This window comes from Alternaria arbusti, assembly GCF_024043155.1.
Source record: "Alternaria arbusti strain BMP 1465 chromosome Unknown scaffold_14, whole genome shotgun sequence".
NCBI classification, from domain to species: domain Eukaryota; kingdom Fungi; phylum Ascomycota; class Dothideomycetes; order Pleosporales; family Pleosporaceae; genus Alternaria; species Alternaria arbusti.
Window position 1 is genome coordinate 372,301 of NW_026249954.1, and position 14,180 is coordinate 386,480.

Genomic DNA, 14,180 nt, shown 5'->3' on the forward strand with positions numbered 1-14,180 from the left:
CACGATCTTAAGCCGCGAGATTGATTACAGGGATCGCGCTCACCGCCATGGCCCTTTCTGCCAGGGGTATCACTCCCGCCTGGGCGATGTGGTGTGAAGATCATCTCATCTTGTCGGAATCCGATCTTGCTCGGCTTTTCCTCGAACCATGGCTGGTCTTCGGGCGGGTCTTCGGGCGGGTCTTCGGTCTCCGGAAGGTGTATGTGTTGTTCGTGAAGGGTGATTGTAGGGTGGGTCGGCAAAGACATGCACCTGCATAACATTCACGTGTTGGCTACCAGGAACCCGCATCAAACTTAGAATCGTCGCAGGCACACCACAGCGACAAGTAGTCCATGCAAATCTCCTCTCTATGTGGTATATACGTTTCGCACAAACTCTATACATTGGGAATTCAGAAAGCAACTCTGCCGAGCTGAGTATATTCAAAGCGCTGCACAAATGGTGCCGCGTACGCTACGGTAGTTAATAGAAATTACAAATAAAGCCAGTACATGGTGTAATGTGAGTATATAGTGGTAATGAAGCAAGCATGCGTCTCGTCGTGGTGAACCTTCCGCCTTTTTGCCTTTGCCCACACAAGTCCGATTAATCCCCGAATCGTCCAAGCCATTGTGTCGTCAATGTGTGCCAGATAATCCGCCCAAACGAAGAAAAGATAGGAACGAAGAGCCCCAAAGAATGTGCCAGTACGCCTTCAAGGCCCAAGGAAACGTCTCGCCAATGAGGGGCCTCCGCAATGCGTAAGAATTGGAAGGGACGACCGGTGGAAGTTGTATGTACATATGTACAAATATACACAAGATCATGAGTACGTCTTGATGTGTTGCTGAAGCTTGGCGGTATTGCTATCCAAGGCGTCTAGAAGGCAGAGCCGGGGCGCTGGCTCGAGGGGGGGAACATCGGCGACGCCATTGGGGTATCGACTTCCATGATGGTGGATTGCCGGTCAGCGAATTGTGTCTTGGCGTCGACAGGCTGGGCTGGGCCAAGGTGCGAGTTGCGGTAGTATGCCTCGTAAAACTCGCTGAGTCGAGCATCCTGCCCCTGTTGACCCGGTGCAAGCAGGTTGCTTGAGTGGGGACGGCGTTCCGCCTCGTCGTCAGTAGACGCAAGGATCGATGTGTGGCCGGATTCGACTGTCGAGGCGGCAGAGGCTGAGCGTCCCGCCTTTTGCTTTTGCAAAACCTGAGTAGGCGAATCCTTCTTTTGCGCTGCCTCCTGATAAGCTTGGTATGCTTGGAAAGTGCTTAGCCGGTTGCCACTGCTGTAGATGCTGCTCGCGTCGCTTCCGTCTCGTTCATGGTGTGGCGAGTAGGTTCGTGCCTGTAGTTGGGGTTGGAGAGCGGGTGACGAAGGTTCAGAGTCTTGGAAGAAAGTTAGGGATGGCCCGATATATATCTACTAAATGCTAAAAGTACAACAGACAACGCACCAGGAAATCGCGTTACCTACTCGGCTCGTGGACCTGCACGCGAGGGTAGTCGTACTCGGGCGATGGAGAGCGGGACTCCTTCCGCAAAGCATGGCCAGGGATGGATGGCAACTTGGCTGTGGGTGGGTTGTGGGGCGAAAGCGGTGTTGGTGATTGACCAGGCGAGTTGTGGTAGGATCCTTGCTGTGACTTGATGGCGTTCGCATCTCCGGAGTGGTGCGATACCATGAGAGCTGGTGCGTATTGCTGACGGTTCAAATCGGCTGGTGACATGGACCGAGGAGATGTGAAACCGTCGCTGTCGCTGTCGGAGCCAGCAAAGTCAGGAGAGGTGGTACCACGCGGGTGACCGGGCGAAGGAGGAACTTGAAGAGACATGTCGACAGCGCCGTTGTGGTTGCGTCTTCCACTGAGCTCGGCCTCAGATGGGCGGAGCTTCATGGTAGGCGGTGAAGCTCGTCGTGTGGAGGGTTCTTTGGTGGCGTTGAGGTTCAGGCTGAGCATGCTGTTGTTGTTGGACTGTCCCTTCATGAGCGGCGAGTTGACGCTCCCTCCGACCAAGGTGCTGGTGCTCATTGTTGGGTTATCGCCCATGACAGATCCTGCTCTTGAGGTAGGTCGCGACTGAGCGACTCCGGCGTAGAATCCGGCCTCGATGGCGCGAATACCAAACAGATCACCCTCATCCTTCTCGCGTTGGTTCAGTTCAACAGTGTCCTCCTTGGGTCCAGCCTCTAGCTCGGTTTGCTTCGCTTTCTTCAACCTTGCTATTGTTAGTTCACGTCAAGATGGTGTCAATATTGGTACTTACTTCTGACGGTTGTACAACACCTTGATGAATCCACCGAGGATAGTAATGACCAACAGTGACAAGAAGACAACACTGTGCAGTGTCAGTCGTCGTAACACTCTATATCGTCCTAATGACTTACATGTACTTGTATGCCAACTGCAAGTCGCCAAACCAGTTCGACATTATGATTAATACCTCGCGATGGCGGATAGTGCTCTTGGATTATGAATGTATTTTGCTGGTATCCTCGTAGGCGGTACACTGGATGTATAGGCTAAACCGATTACTGTCGATCCAAGTAGTGTCTATCGTCGCATAGGTAGCGAAATGAGTGTCGGGTAAAAGCCGTGGGAATCCAAATAAGGAAGGCGCAGTGCAGGACGATGCTCGGAACGAGAGGACGTGTATACAAGATACACAAGAAAGAGTGACTGGGGTTGCAAGTCCTTGGAAGAGCGATGCAAAGATGAGCAGAGCTACGGGGGGATAAAGAGTAAAAGAGCGTAGCTTCAGAGGCGCGCGCTGACTGCCTCAGTAGTTTGGCGCTATCTACACGACGTCGGCACGCATGGTTGAGATCTAAAAGCGGAGGCGACAGCCTAGGTCCTCATGCCCGCTCGTGAAGCGAGCGTCGAGGCCAATCAAAGCAAGCACGGTGCCCTAAACGGAAAGCGATTCAGGTGCGCTAACGGATTTAGTTGAGGGTTTGTTTGAAGGCGTTGTGACCCGGCATGCCCATGCAGAGCCAGCCCTGCCCTCGTGTCAGTGCCCTCCGAAGATTCGGAAAAGCTCTTAAGCTCTTGTTCGATGTCAGTCTGGGCGCTCGTACAGCGTAATGACGAGTCTCTCCACTGGTATTGATCCATTTGGTGGTGTTCTGTGTGCAAAGTAGAGGGCGTGGCGCTGATGATGCCATGGCAATAGGAGCGGCAGTGACGGCAACCGAGCAGTCAGAGCCTGTGATGGCACAGCTGTGGCGCATCAGGCGTGGAGCCATGTCGTGTTGACGGTTCACCCAAGCATGATTCGCTTCTCGTCCCGTCGTGCCCCTGACGGCGAGTTGGGACAGCGAGAGGAACAGGCATGGCGGCTGTTCAGGCGGCCTATTCGGTCCCACTTGGATGAGCTTGGCAGGGGAACAGGACTCCAAGTTGGACCTGGCGCCTGCGGAACTGGCCACTGCAGATGCTTTTTTCAGCACAACGTGCCTGACACCCACGCAGGGCATCCTTTTCTCGCGTTCTCGCCATGCGATGCCCATCTCCCGGAGTGCCTCCGCTTACTGCAATTTCCCGGGAACTCGGCAACAACTGTAGCATCGATTATCGATCTCGAACCTCCACTTCGAGTCGATCAGCATGTTCTGTGTAACGGTCACAGTCAAGACCTCAAACACCAAGGCGCGTGTTAAGAACGCAAGCGATGCAGCAAGTGCAGGGCGCAGCTGCAGTCGATCGCACGCTTGCTCTGAAAGATGCGTGACAGGAGTAAGACTTGTCGCACCAGGATGCAATGGGCCAATATCCGTTGAAACGAAACGTTGGCTATCCGCTTCTGACTCCTCCAGCGGCGCGGTAGCTTCTGTCACGACCGATGCATGCAGAGGAACAGAACCCTGTCCCGCGGTGTATAGCGAGTACGATGTGCCTTAGCACGCGGTTGCCGACTTCCGGACAGCGCGCTGCCTTCGGCTTCCGATGGCAGTAGACAACGACCAACAAATAGAGCACATGCATGAGAATGAGCAGACTGACAATGCCGTCATTCTCCGGCGTCAGAGGAATGAGATGCCCTCAGCATTGCCTGGAAATACGACGACCGTTGGCGGAAAGAGGGTCAGGCATTAGCTTGGCGGGACCTGGAGTTGAGCGGTTCCACTATTGCCAGTCCACCTCGTACTTTTTTTTCGCGCCGGCGGCGGCGCCTATGCCTATAGTATGAGCCTCAGGGACAGAATCTCATCTCACCCTGTTATGCGAAAAGGAGTAAGATGCCAAGTTGGAAATTGCATCCTCTGCACATGTCGCCAGTGGGTTCCACATGACCAATCGTGGGTGCCTGGCAAAGGCTCCGTCGCGCTATCGATTGTAACTTTCAGTCCGGGGCGCCATCACTCGGACAGCCAAGTGTGGTGGTGTCATAGAGAACTTAGGTCCCACGGACGGGACGTAGGTCATCACCCAAGGTTCCGCTCCGTCTTGTTGTAAACAGTGCCAAGATCCCACGCTTGCCTTCGTCCCCTGAACCGCACGATGGCTTCTTTTGCGTCGCGTGTCCTCAGTGTTGAGGTCTGGAGAATACCCCTCCAATGTGACCTTCAGAATCGCGCGAGCACCGAGCCTCGCCTCGTGTATGTAGCGAGGCAGAGAGACTGTCTACTTCAATACCTCAATCTCAACGTCTAGTGGCCGCGCAATATCTTCGCGGAGAATGTCCAATAGACCATTGTGAAGAAAGTCACAGGAACAGCATCGCAAGCACAGCCGACGGCGTATAGCAATCAGTTCCAAATGGTAGGAGCGACTCAAATCTTGGGGGATGTCGTGCACACAGCTATTGAGTATGCGAGGTGGGAGGTCTTGGCAGCTCGCGATGTATGGCGTCATACGCGCCCCGTCTAGTGGCTACCCTTGTCAAGGGCGCCCCTCACACACTTTCCATCCTACTTAGCACAAGTCCGCCGGCTAAATTGGATTGCACAACAACCTACAGCTACGATGGTCTCGTCCCTTCAGACTTCCGATAATTCCAAAGTCGTCAAGACTGAGCCTCTCGACAACAAAGACGCCAAGTGGGCGACACTCAAAAAGTAAGTACTCGGCTGTTTTGAACGCCTCAAGCCATTCTCAAATGACACCAATACATCCCAGTCTATGGCATTCACAACGAAATCACACCGGAGCCTCGCCGGATCTCTGCATCATACATGAGACAACACTTTGCTGACAATTTCTAGAATCACCTACACTGACCCAAAAGGTGTTGAGCGCACATGGGAATCCGGAGAACGTCTCACCCGACCACCAGGATCTGATATCGACGGCGTAGGCGTTGCAGCCATCCTCCAGGACCCAGCGAAACCCAATGATGAGCCTCGAATTCTGCTGCAAAAGCAATGGCGTGCGCCCGTTGATGCGACCGTCATAGAAGTTCCGGCTGGCTTGATGGATCCGGATGAGACTGCAGAGTCCTGCGCCATCCGTGAGCTCAAAGAGGAAACGGGCTACGTCGGAGAACTCGTCCCAGATAAGACTGTAAGAAATCCATTCATCTGCCATGCAAGCATACGCTGATAACATGTCTCCCATTCTAGTTTCGGGTTACTCCAATCATGTTTAATGGTAAGTAGGGCTCGGAAATGGCGCTTGCGACGTCATCAGTATGCCGCTCCTTATTATTTTCTTTTGCATCCGGAAAGCTTCTTCGTAATGATGCCATACAGGCAACGGGCGTGCGCATTCGACATACAATCGCCACACATACATTTCAACATTACGCACACTAATCTTCATCCAGATCCCGGCTTCTGCAACACCAACCTCAGGATGATTCACGTCACAGTGGATATGTCTCGCCCGGAGAACCAGAACCCACAGCCGGAGCTTGAAGAGAACGAGTTCATCGAAACCTTCTCTGTCCCATTGAAAGATCTATGGGATGAATGTATCAGATTCACGGAACAAGGATATGTTATCGATGCAAGAGTCGGCTCATTAGCGGAGGGCTTAGAATTCGCTAAGAGATGGAAGTTGGCATGACTAGTCGGCAAGCCTGCGAGGCACTCTCGTTTATGAGGTACCAATTCTTATGGATATATACCCATGAATGAACCTCTCCATGGGCACCTATCGAAGAGCTGCTAGACTGGTACAGAATCTGCCGCTTATTCCTCGTATACCAAAATGTTCCCACCAGATAGGTCACAGACGACATCCGTCGAGACCCCATCAATCAAAATCAGTGTTGGTCGCAGCACCCTCCCATTCGTCCAACAGCTTCAAGGTGCTCTCGCACTTCTCCCTAATCACTTGATGCGCATCTTCTCCTAATACCACTCTTATCGGTATCTCTTTCCCTTCAGCACAGCCACTCATAGTCAACACATCGACAATAACCCGACAAGCTTTCGCAGTGTCCCCTCTCTGGGTGCCATGTTTCCCTTCCAGCCATTTCCTTAGCTCTCCCACATCGCCATCCTCATACACATCAATATGCTTCTCGCTCTGCACTTGCACTCCCTCTGCAAGAACAGCGGTACGATAGTAGCCTGGCTCGATGACGGTAACAGGGATACCCAGTGGGGCGAGCTCTGCGCGCAGTCCTTCCGTGATACCCGATACAGCCCATTTCGTTCCCGCGTATAGAGCGTAGCCCGCGCCGCCCTGCCAAGATACCACCGATCCAAAGTTTGAAATGGTGCGATGGCCAGATGTGGCACGTAGGTGGGGTAGGAAGGCTTTGACGACGTTGAGGGTACCGAGCACATTCGTAGTAAAGATTTTGAGATCTTGTTCCGGGCTGCATGTCGTCAGTAGGTCTACCAGCCTCGAGATTAAGCTTGACGAGACACGTACGAGGTTTCTTCTACAGCGCCTACAAGCACGTAGCCTGCAACATTGGCAAGATGGGTGATGTATCCATATTTGTCGTTGGCTTCTTTTGCTACCCTCTCAAGCTCCCCCAACGGTGATGTGACGTCCAAAACCACGGTGTCGGCGCCTGCATCTTTGAGTTCGGCGATGCGAGAGAGACTTCTAGCGCTGGCAATGACCTTGTGGCCTCTCGCCAGGGCTTCAAGGGCCAAGCATTTGCCGAAACCGCTTGAAGCTGCTGTGATGAACCAGACTGGGGTTGGAACGCTCATGTTGGAGTAATTCGCTCTTGCGACAGTGTGAAAAGAACTGGGCGAGAGGCGTCAAAGTGGACGAGAAGTACGCTGTTCAGTGCAGGTTCGACGGACGGCCTTTAAACAGCCTCATGGTTTGGCAGCCCCTGCACATGAAAGCTGTCATCGGTAAGAGCGATGCACACATTCTCGTCCAAGATTACGCATCATGCCCGCGGAGCGCCATCATCCATAGCACAGCCTTCCATGTGCCCACCAGCGGTTCATTAGATGCTTGCAGGCGGTTGGGTAGAGTTCGCGTGGATGCTTGCCTTGCATATGCACAGCTGACGGAAGCAAACGGAATACCAATCTAGGAAGCTGGAAAGCCGAACGAGTAAGAGGAAAAACGATTTTGTCGACGATTGGCCGGCTCATAGAACGGTGGCGCACACCCCTGTATCCATGCAGCCTTGCAATGAACACGGATCTATCTTAAGACTGAATCTGACAACACCGCTCGTGGATGCGATAGCCAGGTTTCCCATGGAGAGCCCAGATGCCTTTCGATTACGGCAAAGATATAACGTCCAGCATCGCCGACTTGCCATAAATGTCTGCCGAAGTGTAGTAAGATGGCGTAGTAAGCAAGCACTACCAAAGCTACAGGCTGCTTCGCATCCAAGAGTCTGTTGAACCTTGGGGGAACCAGCATGGTCCACTCGCAGATCATTTGATACCGACTGATCGGCGACTCCTCGTCGCTTTGCACGGCATCGAGCCCGACTTGAAGGTAGCGCACTGCAGTTCGGCATGCGTGCTTTTCCTCTTCGCTCATGTCGTCAAAGTGGTCGATGAGATTGCTAACAGACGAACAATCATCGCCCTTTGGGAGCTGAGAAGTGAAGGTCCTACTCAATGAAAGTATCGGTTCGAGCTCCGACTTCATGAGTAGCGGCCACGCGGATGTAGCAATGGTATAGATACCTCTGTGCATATCTATACACTGCACGTAGTGTGTGATGAAACCGTCGATACCGGTTGAAGGACGTAACGCAAGGGTGTCCGCCAGTAGGTGCTGACCCAGCATTGAAGAGAAAAGCAGTATCGGTACACAATTGGATTGGTCCACATCTACTCTGGCAGAATTGAATAGCGAAACAGCGCGTGTCTGTAGAGCCACGGATTGGTGACGAAAGTAGGCTGAGCGTTCTGGATTGACATGTGCCAGATGGCAGGCGGAAAAGGCGAGGATCTGGTGCATGAGGTATGACGCCTGCACAGCGGTCTCGAAACCGAGAGCGATACCAGAACGATGGAACTTCTCAAAGCCGACGGCAAAATTGTACATTTCTTCATTCAGCATAGCGTGGAGGAGGAGCTCCATGTGACCGGCATTGACGTGATCTTCGTGGTACGCTTGGCTACCATTTGTCGATGGAGTATCTGCTGTGCGACCGTCACAGCGCGCAGAACTTGTCGGAGAGTTATCGTTGGGTGTAACTGAAGCATTGAAGTCAAACTGATACCCTGGGCTTACGGACCGAGGGTGTGCATCTGGGGCTGAGATGGATGTGAAGCTGCACGCGCGCTCAGAAACGGTACATAGCCGACAGCGAGGGCGGTTTTCATCGCACTAATAAGTATCAGGTTACCAATAACTTCAAGAGAGCTTTGAATCCAAAGCTTACCTTGATATGCCGTCGTTTACTACACGGACGTGTTAGTTGAACGAGAGGAGAGGAAGGACATTGTGAGACCAGGGGGTAAGGGACGCACCATTCCAGGCACCCGCCTTTGGACTTCCTGTGACTGCGCCGAAGCATGTTGGCTTCATGACTGTGAGTGATCAGGTAACACGCGTATTACATACGTGCAGACATCAGAAGCATGGACGAGCAACGGCGCTTGGCGGAGAAGGGGGCCTGATCTCTCGGGCAAGGCCTCCTGACTAGCGCCATCCTTCGCTGACGTAACACGCGTGTAAACCTGTTTGGGTCAAGCGCCAGCCTCTCCTCTCACCCATTCCGCCAACCCATTGATAATACCCTGCGCTTCAACGAACTGTTTTAGTACATTCTCATTACAACAAAGACTTGCACAGACGTAAAGACAGCAGCAACTCGCAAGCTCTACTCATTTCGGTCGGCCACTTCCATCCATGCCATGCGGCTATACATCGATTGCTGCACAGTTTTGCCCTGTGAGTATCTGAGCGTTATGGCTAGCAGAAGGCAGGCTCTTGGCGCTTCGCAAGGCAGGAGCAAGACAATATGATCTTCTGGGTGCACGTAAAAGTTCCCTACAAGTAGTCTCCAACTGCTTTGCTTGTGCTGCCTTCTCACTCACAATTCCTCTTCCATTCCGAAACAAACTTCGTGTTGCCTGTCTCTGCAGTGCCATTGTTTGAAGCATCGTCACACCTTCGCACGCTCTCGTTCAATACGTCGTCGAGAATGCCGGCGCTTGAAACCTACAAAGGCGCCTACCTTTGGAAATACGTGCCCAACTTTGCAGCAGCCATTACGTTTGGGATTCTTTTCCTCGTTTTGACTCTAGCACATACCTATAAAGCGTACAAACATCGGACATGGTACGCTATACCATTCATTACCGGTGGCTTCTGTACGTATTCCTTGACTCTGGTCTGACTGGCATGCGTACGTTGGTAGACTGACATATCCAGCTGAGCCCATGGGTTATGCGTGTCGCGCAATAGCAACCCATCATACAGGCGCTCTAGTCCCCTTCCTTCTACAAGCGATCTTCCTCCTTCTTCCACCGTGTCTGTTTGCAGGCACACTGTACATGGTTTACTCGCGCGTAGTGCGAGCCACGCATGGCGAACGCTTCTCCTATGTGTCACCTCGATGGTGCACTCGAATCTTCATCGCAGGCGACCTACTCTGTCTCAACATACAATCAACTGGAGCGGGGTTCCTTCCCAAGCCGAAATTGGTAAACGCTGGAAATGGTGTTATCGTCACAGGCTTAGGTTTACAAGTTCTCATCTTTGCCGGATTCATGTGGTGCTGCGTTCTTTTCCACCGCAAGTTCTCACTCCACCTCCGCAACACTGGCCAAACTGTCGATGTACCTTGGGAAAGTGTGCTCTGGATGCTATATGGGACTTCCGTTCTCATCTCAATACGAAACATCTTCCGCCTAGTCGAATTCATCGCTGGACACGACGGCTACCTAAACTCGAACGAGTGGCCAGTATACGTATTCGATGGCGTCTTGATGCTCCTCGTTATGACCAGCTTTTACATCTGGTACCCGCCACAGCTACAGCTCGAGGAGATTGGTACAGAGAGTATGATTGAGCTCACGAGCGAGGATAACAATGTGCCACAAAACGAGCCGTCCAGAAAGTAGCTTGGATGTTGCGATACCAACAATCGACGAACTTGTAGCCATACTGTAGCCTTCTATACTACAGTCTCTTTCAGATCAAACATAACGGGTTTCGTCTCCGCAAACTCCTTCCTTTGATCCAGTTCCTCAAACCACTTCGCCAGTACCTCGTACTTGCTCTTCCATCCAGGGCTCATGCTTCCAAAGTCGATAAACCCTACTGTACACACCACCGCAATATCAGCAATCGTCATCTCGTCACCAACGAGATATGCCTTCTCTTGCTCTCTTATACTCCGGATCATTTCATCGAAAGCCTGCATTGCGCCACTGATTTTTCGCTTCTGTCGATCGAGCCAAAGCTGCGACTGCTTGTCTTTCTCTCGGCGAGCTTCAAACCGGGCTATCACGATGGCGTCCATGCAACCCACGCTCAATACAACGATTTGTCGGATTTGTAGATCCAAGTCCATGTCGCCGGTGATTAGCTTCGGGCCCCTGTCTGCATACTTGCGCACAATGTATTCTTGGATGTGCGCGCTATCGTAGACTGGCGGTCGGCCGTCAGGGAGAAGCAGGATGGGCAGTTTCTCCAATGGGTTGTATTTGGGTGTTTCTGTTGCGCTTTGCCATGGTATCTCATTCCTGAGCTCGAAGGGTATGCCTTTTAGAGTGAGCGCGATGCGGTTCATGCGTGCGAATGGCGATGGTGTTGCTGATATGAGGGTCAGTGGCGACATTTCTGCGGTGGAGCTGGACATCGTCGCTGGGCTTAATTTCGTATTCTAATGTCTTCAAAGGTTGCAGAGCATGCAGACTGATGTTGATGTATGAGCGCGGACTGCGGGGACGTGATGGGGTATGGATAATGTACTTGTCTAGGCGGAGATAAGCCCGCATCTCTACGTCATTGCTTCGCAGTGATATTTGAAATAGTTCAGTTCCTATTGTCCGAAGGATCGTCGTTCGTGAACATGATGGCAGTTGTCTGCAAGGACTTCAGCTTACCCATTGGTCAACCGCTTTACAACCTTCATGCCCCATCCCGTTATTCCCCCTTCACCGTCTCTCCTACTATCTCCAATATCTCTCGCATCCATCCGCCTGGCTCTCCGAACACTATCCACCAGGGCTCTAATAACGTTTTCTACCTCCCCGCGCTCATTAGAACTAATCTCGAAATGCCGGAAACCCTGACTTGCAGCCCATTGTTCTGCCATCTCCTTCTTCACCTGCCTAGTTGATCCGTTCTCATCGATCACGTCCTTCTTGTTTCCCACTACTGCACAACCGAACCTCTTCTTCACTCCTTGCATGCTCCCTTCCGTACCGTCTTTGGTAAATACGGTGTTGCGACAGTGGTAGATGTGTGGATATGCGTGTTCGATGAGTTGATCCCAAGACCACTGGGCAGTGATGTCGTATATCAGAATGACACCATCAGCACTCCCGATATATTCATTCAATACACGGCGATATGAGGGAGATATGGAGCCCTGGAGATCTATATCCATGAAAGAAAAGCTCCAGTTGTCATCAGCGTGCGAAATGGTCCTTGAAAGTAGTTCGGAGTCGACAGCGCTGTGGCGAATAAAGTGTTTCCCCTCGAGGAACTAGAGCCAGTGTCAATACTGATGCTACTGGAGGAGAAACGACAATGGGTAATGTTGACAGGACGGTCGCATACCATGTCAATGAAGCATGTTTTGCCTGATTGGGCCTCACCTAAGACGACCACCTTGAGCGGGTTTGGTTCTTTGGAAAACAACATGATGAGACCTGAAGCAAAAAAGGAACATGCGATGTTGCCCAAGTGTGTTGGACTGATATCGCGCTGATTGTCAAGGCGTGAATCCTTCGCGACTGCCTGGTCAGGTAGCGCTAAGCTTCGAAAGGATACAAGCGGCACGTATGCCCAGAACCACGGCGCACCACCTGCATCGAAATGGGCGCGCTTTCAACGCAGCGACTGCTCTATTTCACTGCCTAGATGCTTTGCCACGAAATGGGATGCAGACACGCGTGGATTACACGTGTGTAGCTAAAGTAGCGGCCCACGCTCCCGCCAAGTCCGCGTGCCGGCAGTCCGGGATCGACGCTGGGGTCAGCCAGCAAGGCTAGATGGGCTCGACAAACGCGAAACAGCAGCGGCGTTCTTATGGAGGCTCCTCGCCCGCCTGATCATGCCTCGATGACTTCCTGGCACCCTCTACTGTATAATTGCCCCGACCCTGCCTCTAGAATTCTCGACCGCCACGACAGGAAGGACCTGCGCAAGAAACACCAAGCGCAAATGACCGCTCGGCCATAATAAAAAGGACTGGCATAACGCTGTCACTGCTTTCGCATTCTACATCGTCGTATACAGTGCCTGTTTTCCTCGCTGTGAAGACTATCTTGAGACACGACGGCAGTGCGAGATTTTCCCCTTCGACCAAAACATCGCGATGACGTCGTACCGTGATCACCCCTATGCGCATGCGCAAAACCGCCCGCGACCCCTCATCGAGCAGATACCAGACTACCGCGACGACCTTGACGTATCCGACGAAGAAGAAGGCTTCTACGCACGCGACGACGATTTCCTGATTCCGCCAAAGTTCCAGGCGGCGATCGCACGCACAACCGACCGAATCCCCCGGAGGATAAAGCGCCACAGTGTCACGTATCTCGTAATCGCCGTTCTCTTTTTGATAAGTTGGTGGACATACTTTGGGCCTAGACACACAGCATACAGAACGGAGTTGCATCTCATGGACAACGCACCAACGATGAGCTACGGCAGCAATGTCCGGCCAGAGTTCAAGGGCATGATCCAGGTCAGCGACATGGACGAGCAGCATCTGCCTAAGAAGCACAGCAGACTCGTCTTCGTCGGCGATGTCCATGGCTGCAGAAAGGAACTGGAGCATCTCCTCAAGAAGATCGACTTCAACCACAAGCACGACCACCTCGTCATGACCGGCGATATGATAGCCAAGGGCCCAGACTCGCCAGGCGTCATCAAGCTCGCCCAAAAGATCGGCGCTTCCTGCGTGCGCGGAAACTGGGAAGACAAGCTCCTGCTCTCCATCGCCGACGCACAAGATCGTCACGTCCTCAAATTCACCCCCGACGACTCCCCCGACGCAAACATCGACTTTGTAGACGAAGTCAGCCAATCGCACGGCGACTACAAGCTACGCAAGCTAGCGAAGCAATTCACCAAAAAAGAAATCGAATACCTCCGACAATGCCCCGTCATCCTCCGCGTCGGCACCGTCCCGACATTAGGCAACCTCGTAACCGTACACGCTGGCCTCGTCCCCGACACCCCACTCGAACACCAAGACCCCTTCCACGTTATGAACATGCGGACTATCGATCTTAAGACGAGAATACCGAGTAGCAAACATTCGGGCACGCCTTGGGAGAAGTTCTGGAATCATCACCAGGAGAAGCTGAAGCAGGAGGATAGGGCGACGGTGGTTTACGGACACAACAGAAAGAAGGGTCTCAATATACATGAATACTCCTATGGTCTGGATACGGGGTGTGTTAGTGGGGGCAAGCTGACGGCGCTTGTTGTTGATGGAGACGGCAAGACGGAGTTGGTGCATGTCAAATGCGGCAAGGAGAGCGGGTATGCTAGTGATTAAGGGACTATGGTCTCTAGGGTTGGATATGTGGGCGTTTGGGAACTATAGAATATCCGTTGGGCATTTCAGGAGTTGGTGTCGCATGCACCGTTGCCTAAACATACTTCTGTCGGCTTAGCGTTAGCATAGCAT

General features: G+C 52.5%; 6 protein-coding genes across 6 annotated transcripts; 3 read left to right on the top strand and 3 right to left on the bottom strand.

Annotated features, from left to right (window-relative positions):
- Positions 1 to 861: 861 nt before the first annotated feature.
- On the bottom strand, positions 862 to 2,411 carry J4E86_008685 (uncharacterized protein; the record flags this gene model as incomplete). The annotated part of the gene is made up of 4 exons (XM_051449196.1): positions 862 to 1,367; positions 1,456 to 2,198; positions 2,247 to 2,318; positions 2,368 to 2,411. 4 exons carry the CDS (start codon positions 2,409 to 2,411, stop codon positions 862 to 864), a joined length of 1,365 nt encoding a protein of 454 aa, XP_051299615.1.
- Positions 2,412 to 4,945: 2,534 nt separating this feature from the next.
- Positions 4,946 to 5,986, top strand: J4E86_008686 (uncharacterized protein; the record flags this gene model as incomplete). The annotated part of the gene is made up of 4 exons (XM_051449197.1): positions 4,946 to 5,037; positions 5,185 to 5,482; positions 5,542 to 5,569; positions 5,745 to 5,986. 4 exons carry the CDS (start codon positions 4,946 to 4,948, stop codon positions 5,984 to 5,986), a joined length of 660 nt encoding a protein of 219 aa, XP_051299616.1.
- Positions 5,987 to 6,175: 189 nt separating this feature from the next.
- J4E86_008687 (uncharacterized protein) lies at positions 6,176 to 7,092 on the bottom strand (the record flags this gene model as incomplete). The annotated part of the gene is made up of 2 exons (XM_051449198.1): positions 6,176 to 6,746; positions 6,803 to 7,092. The coding sequence occupies 2 exons, from the start codon at positions 7,090 to 7,092 to the stop codon at positions 6,176 to 6,178; spliced, it is 861 nt and encodes a 286-aa protein (XP_051299617.1).
- A 2,417-nt stretch (positions 7,093 to 9,509) lies between these two features.
- J4E86_008688 (uncharacterized protein) lies at positions 9,510 to 10,431 on the top strand (the record flags this gene model as incomplete). Its single annotated transcript, XM_051449199.1, has 2 exons — positions 9,510 to 9,678; positions 9,740 to 10,431. The coding sequence occupies 2 exons, from the start codon at positions 9,510 to 9,512 to the stop codon at positions 10,429 to 10,431; spliced, it is 861 nt and encodes a 286-aa protein (XP_051299618.1).
- A 53-nt stretch (positions 10,432 to 10,484) lies between these two features.
- Positions 10,485 to 11,171, bottom strand: J4E86_008689 (uncharacterized protein; the record flags this gene model as incomplete). The annotated part of the gene is made up of 1 exon (XM_051449200.1): positions 10,485 to 11,171. The coding sequence occupies one exon, from the start codon at positions 11,169 to 11,171 to the stop codon at positions 10,485 to 10,487; it is 687 nt and encodes a 228-aa protein (XP_051299619.1).
- A 1,686-nt stretch (positions 11,172 to 12,857) lies between these two features.
- J4E86_008690 (uncharacterized protein) lies at positions 12,858 to 14,048 on the top strand (the record flags this gene model as incomplete). The annotated part of the gene is made up of 1 exon (XM_051449201.1): positions 12,858 to 14,048. One exon carries the CDS (start codon positions 12,858 to 12,860, stop codon positions 14,046 to 14,048), a length of 1,191 nt encoding a protein of 396 aa, XP_051299620.1.
- Between the last annotated feature and the right edge of the window lie 132 nt (positions 14,049 to 14,180).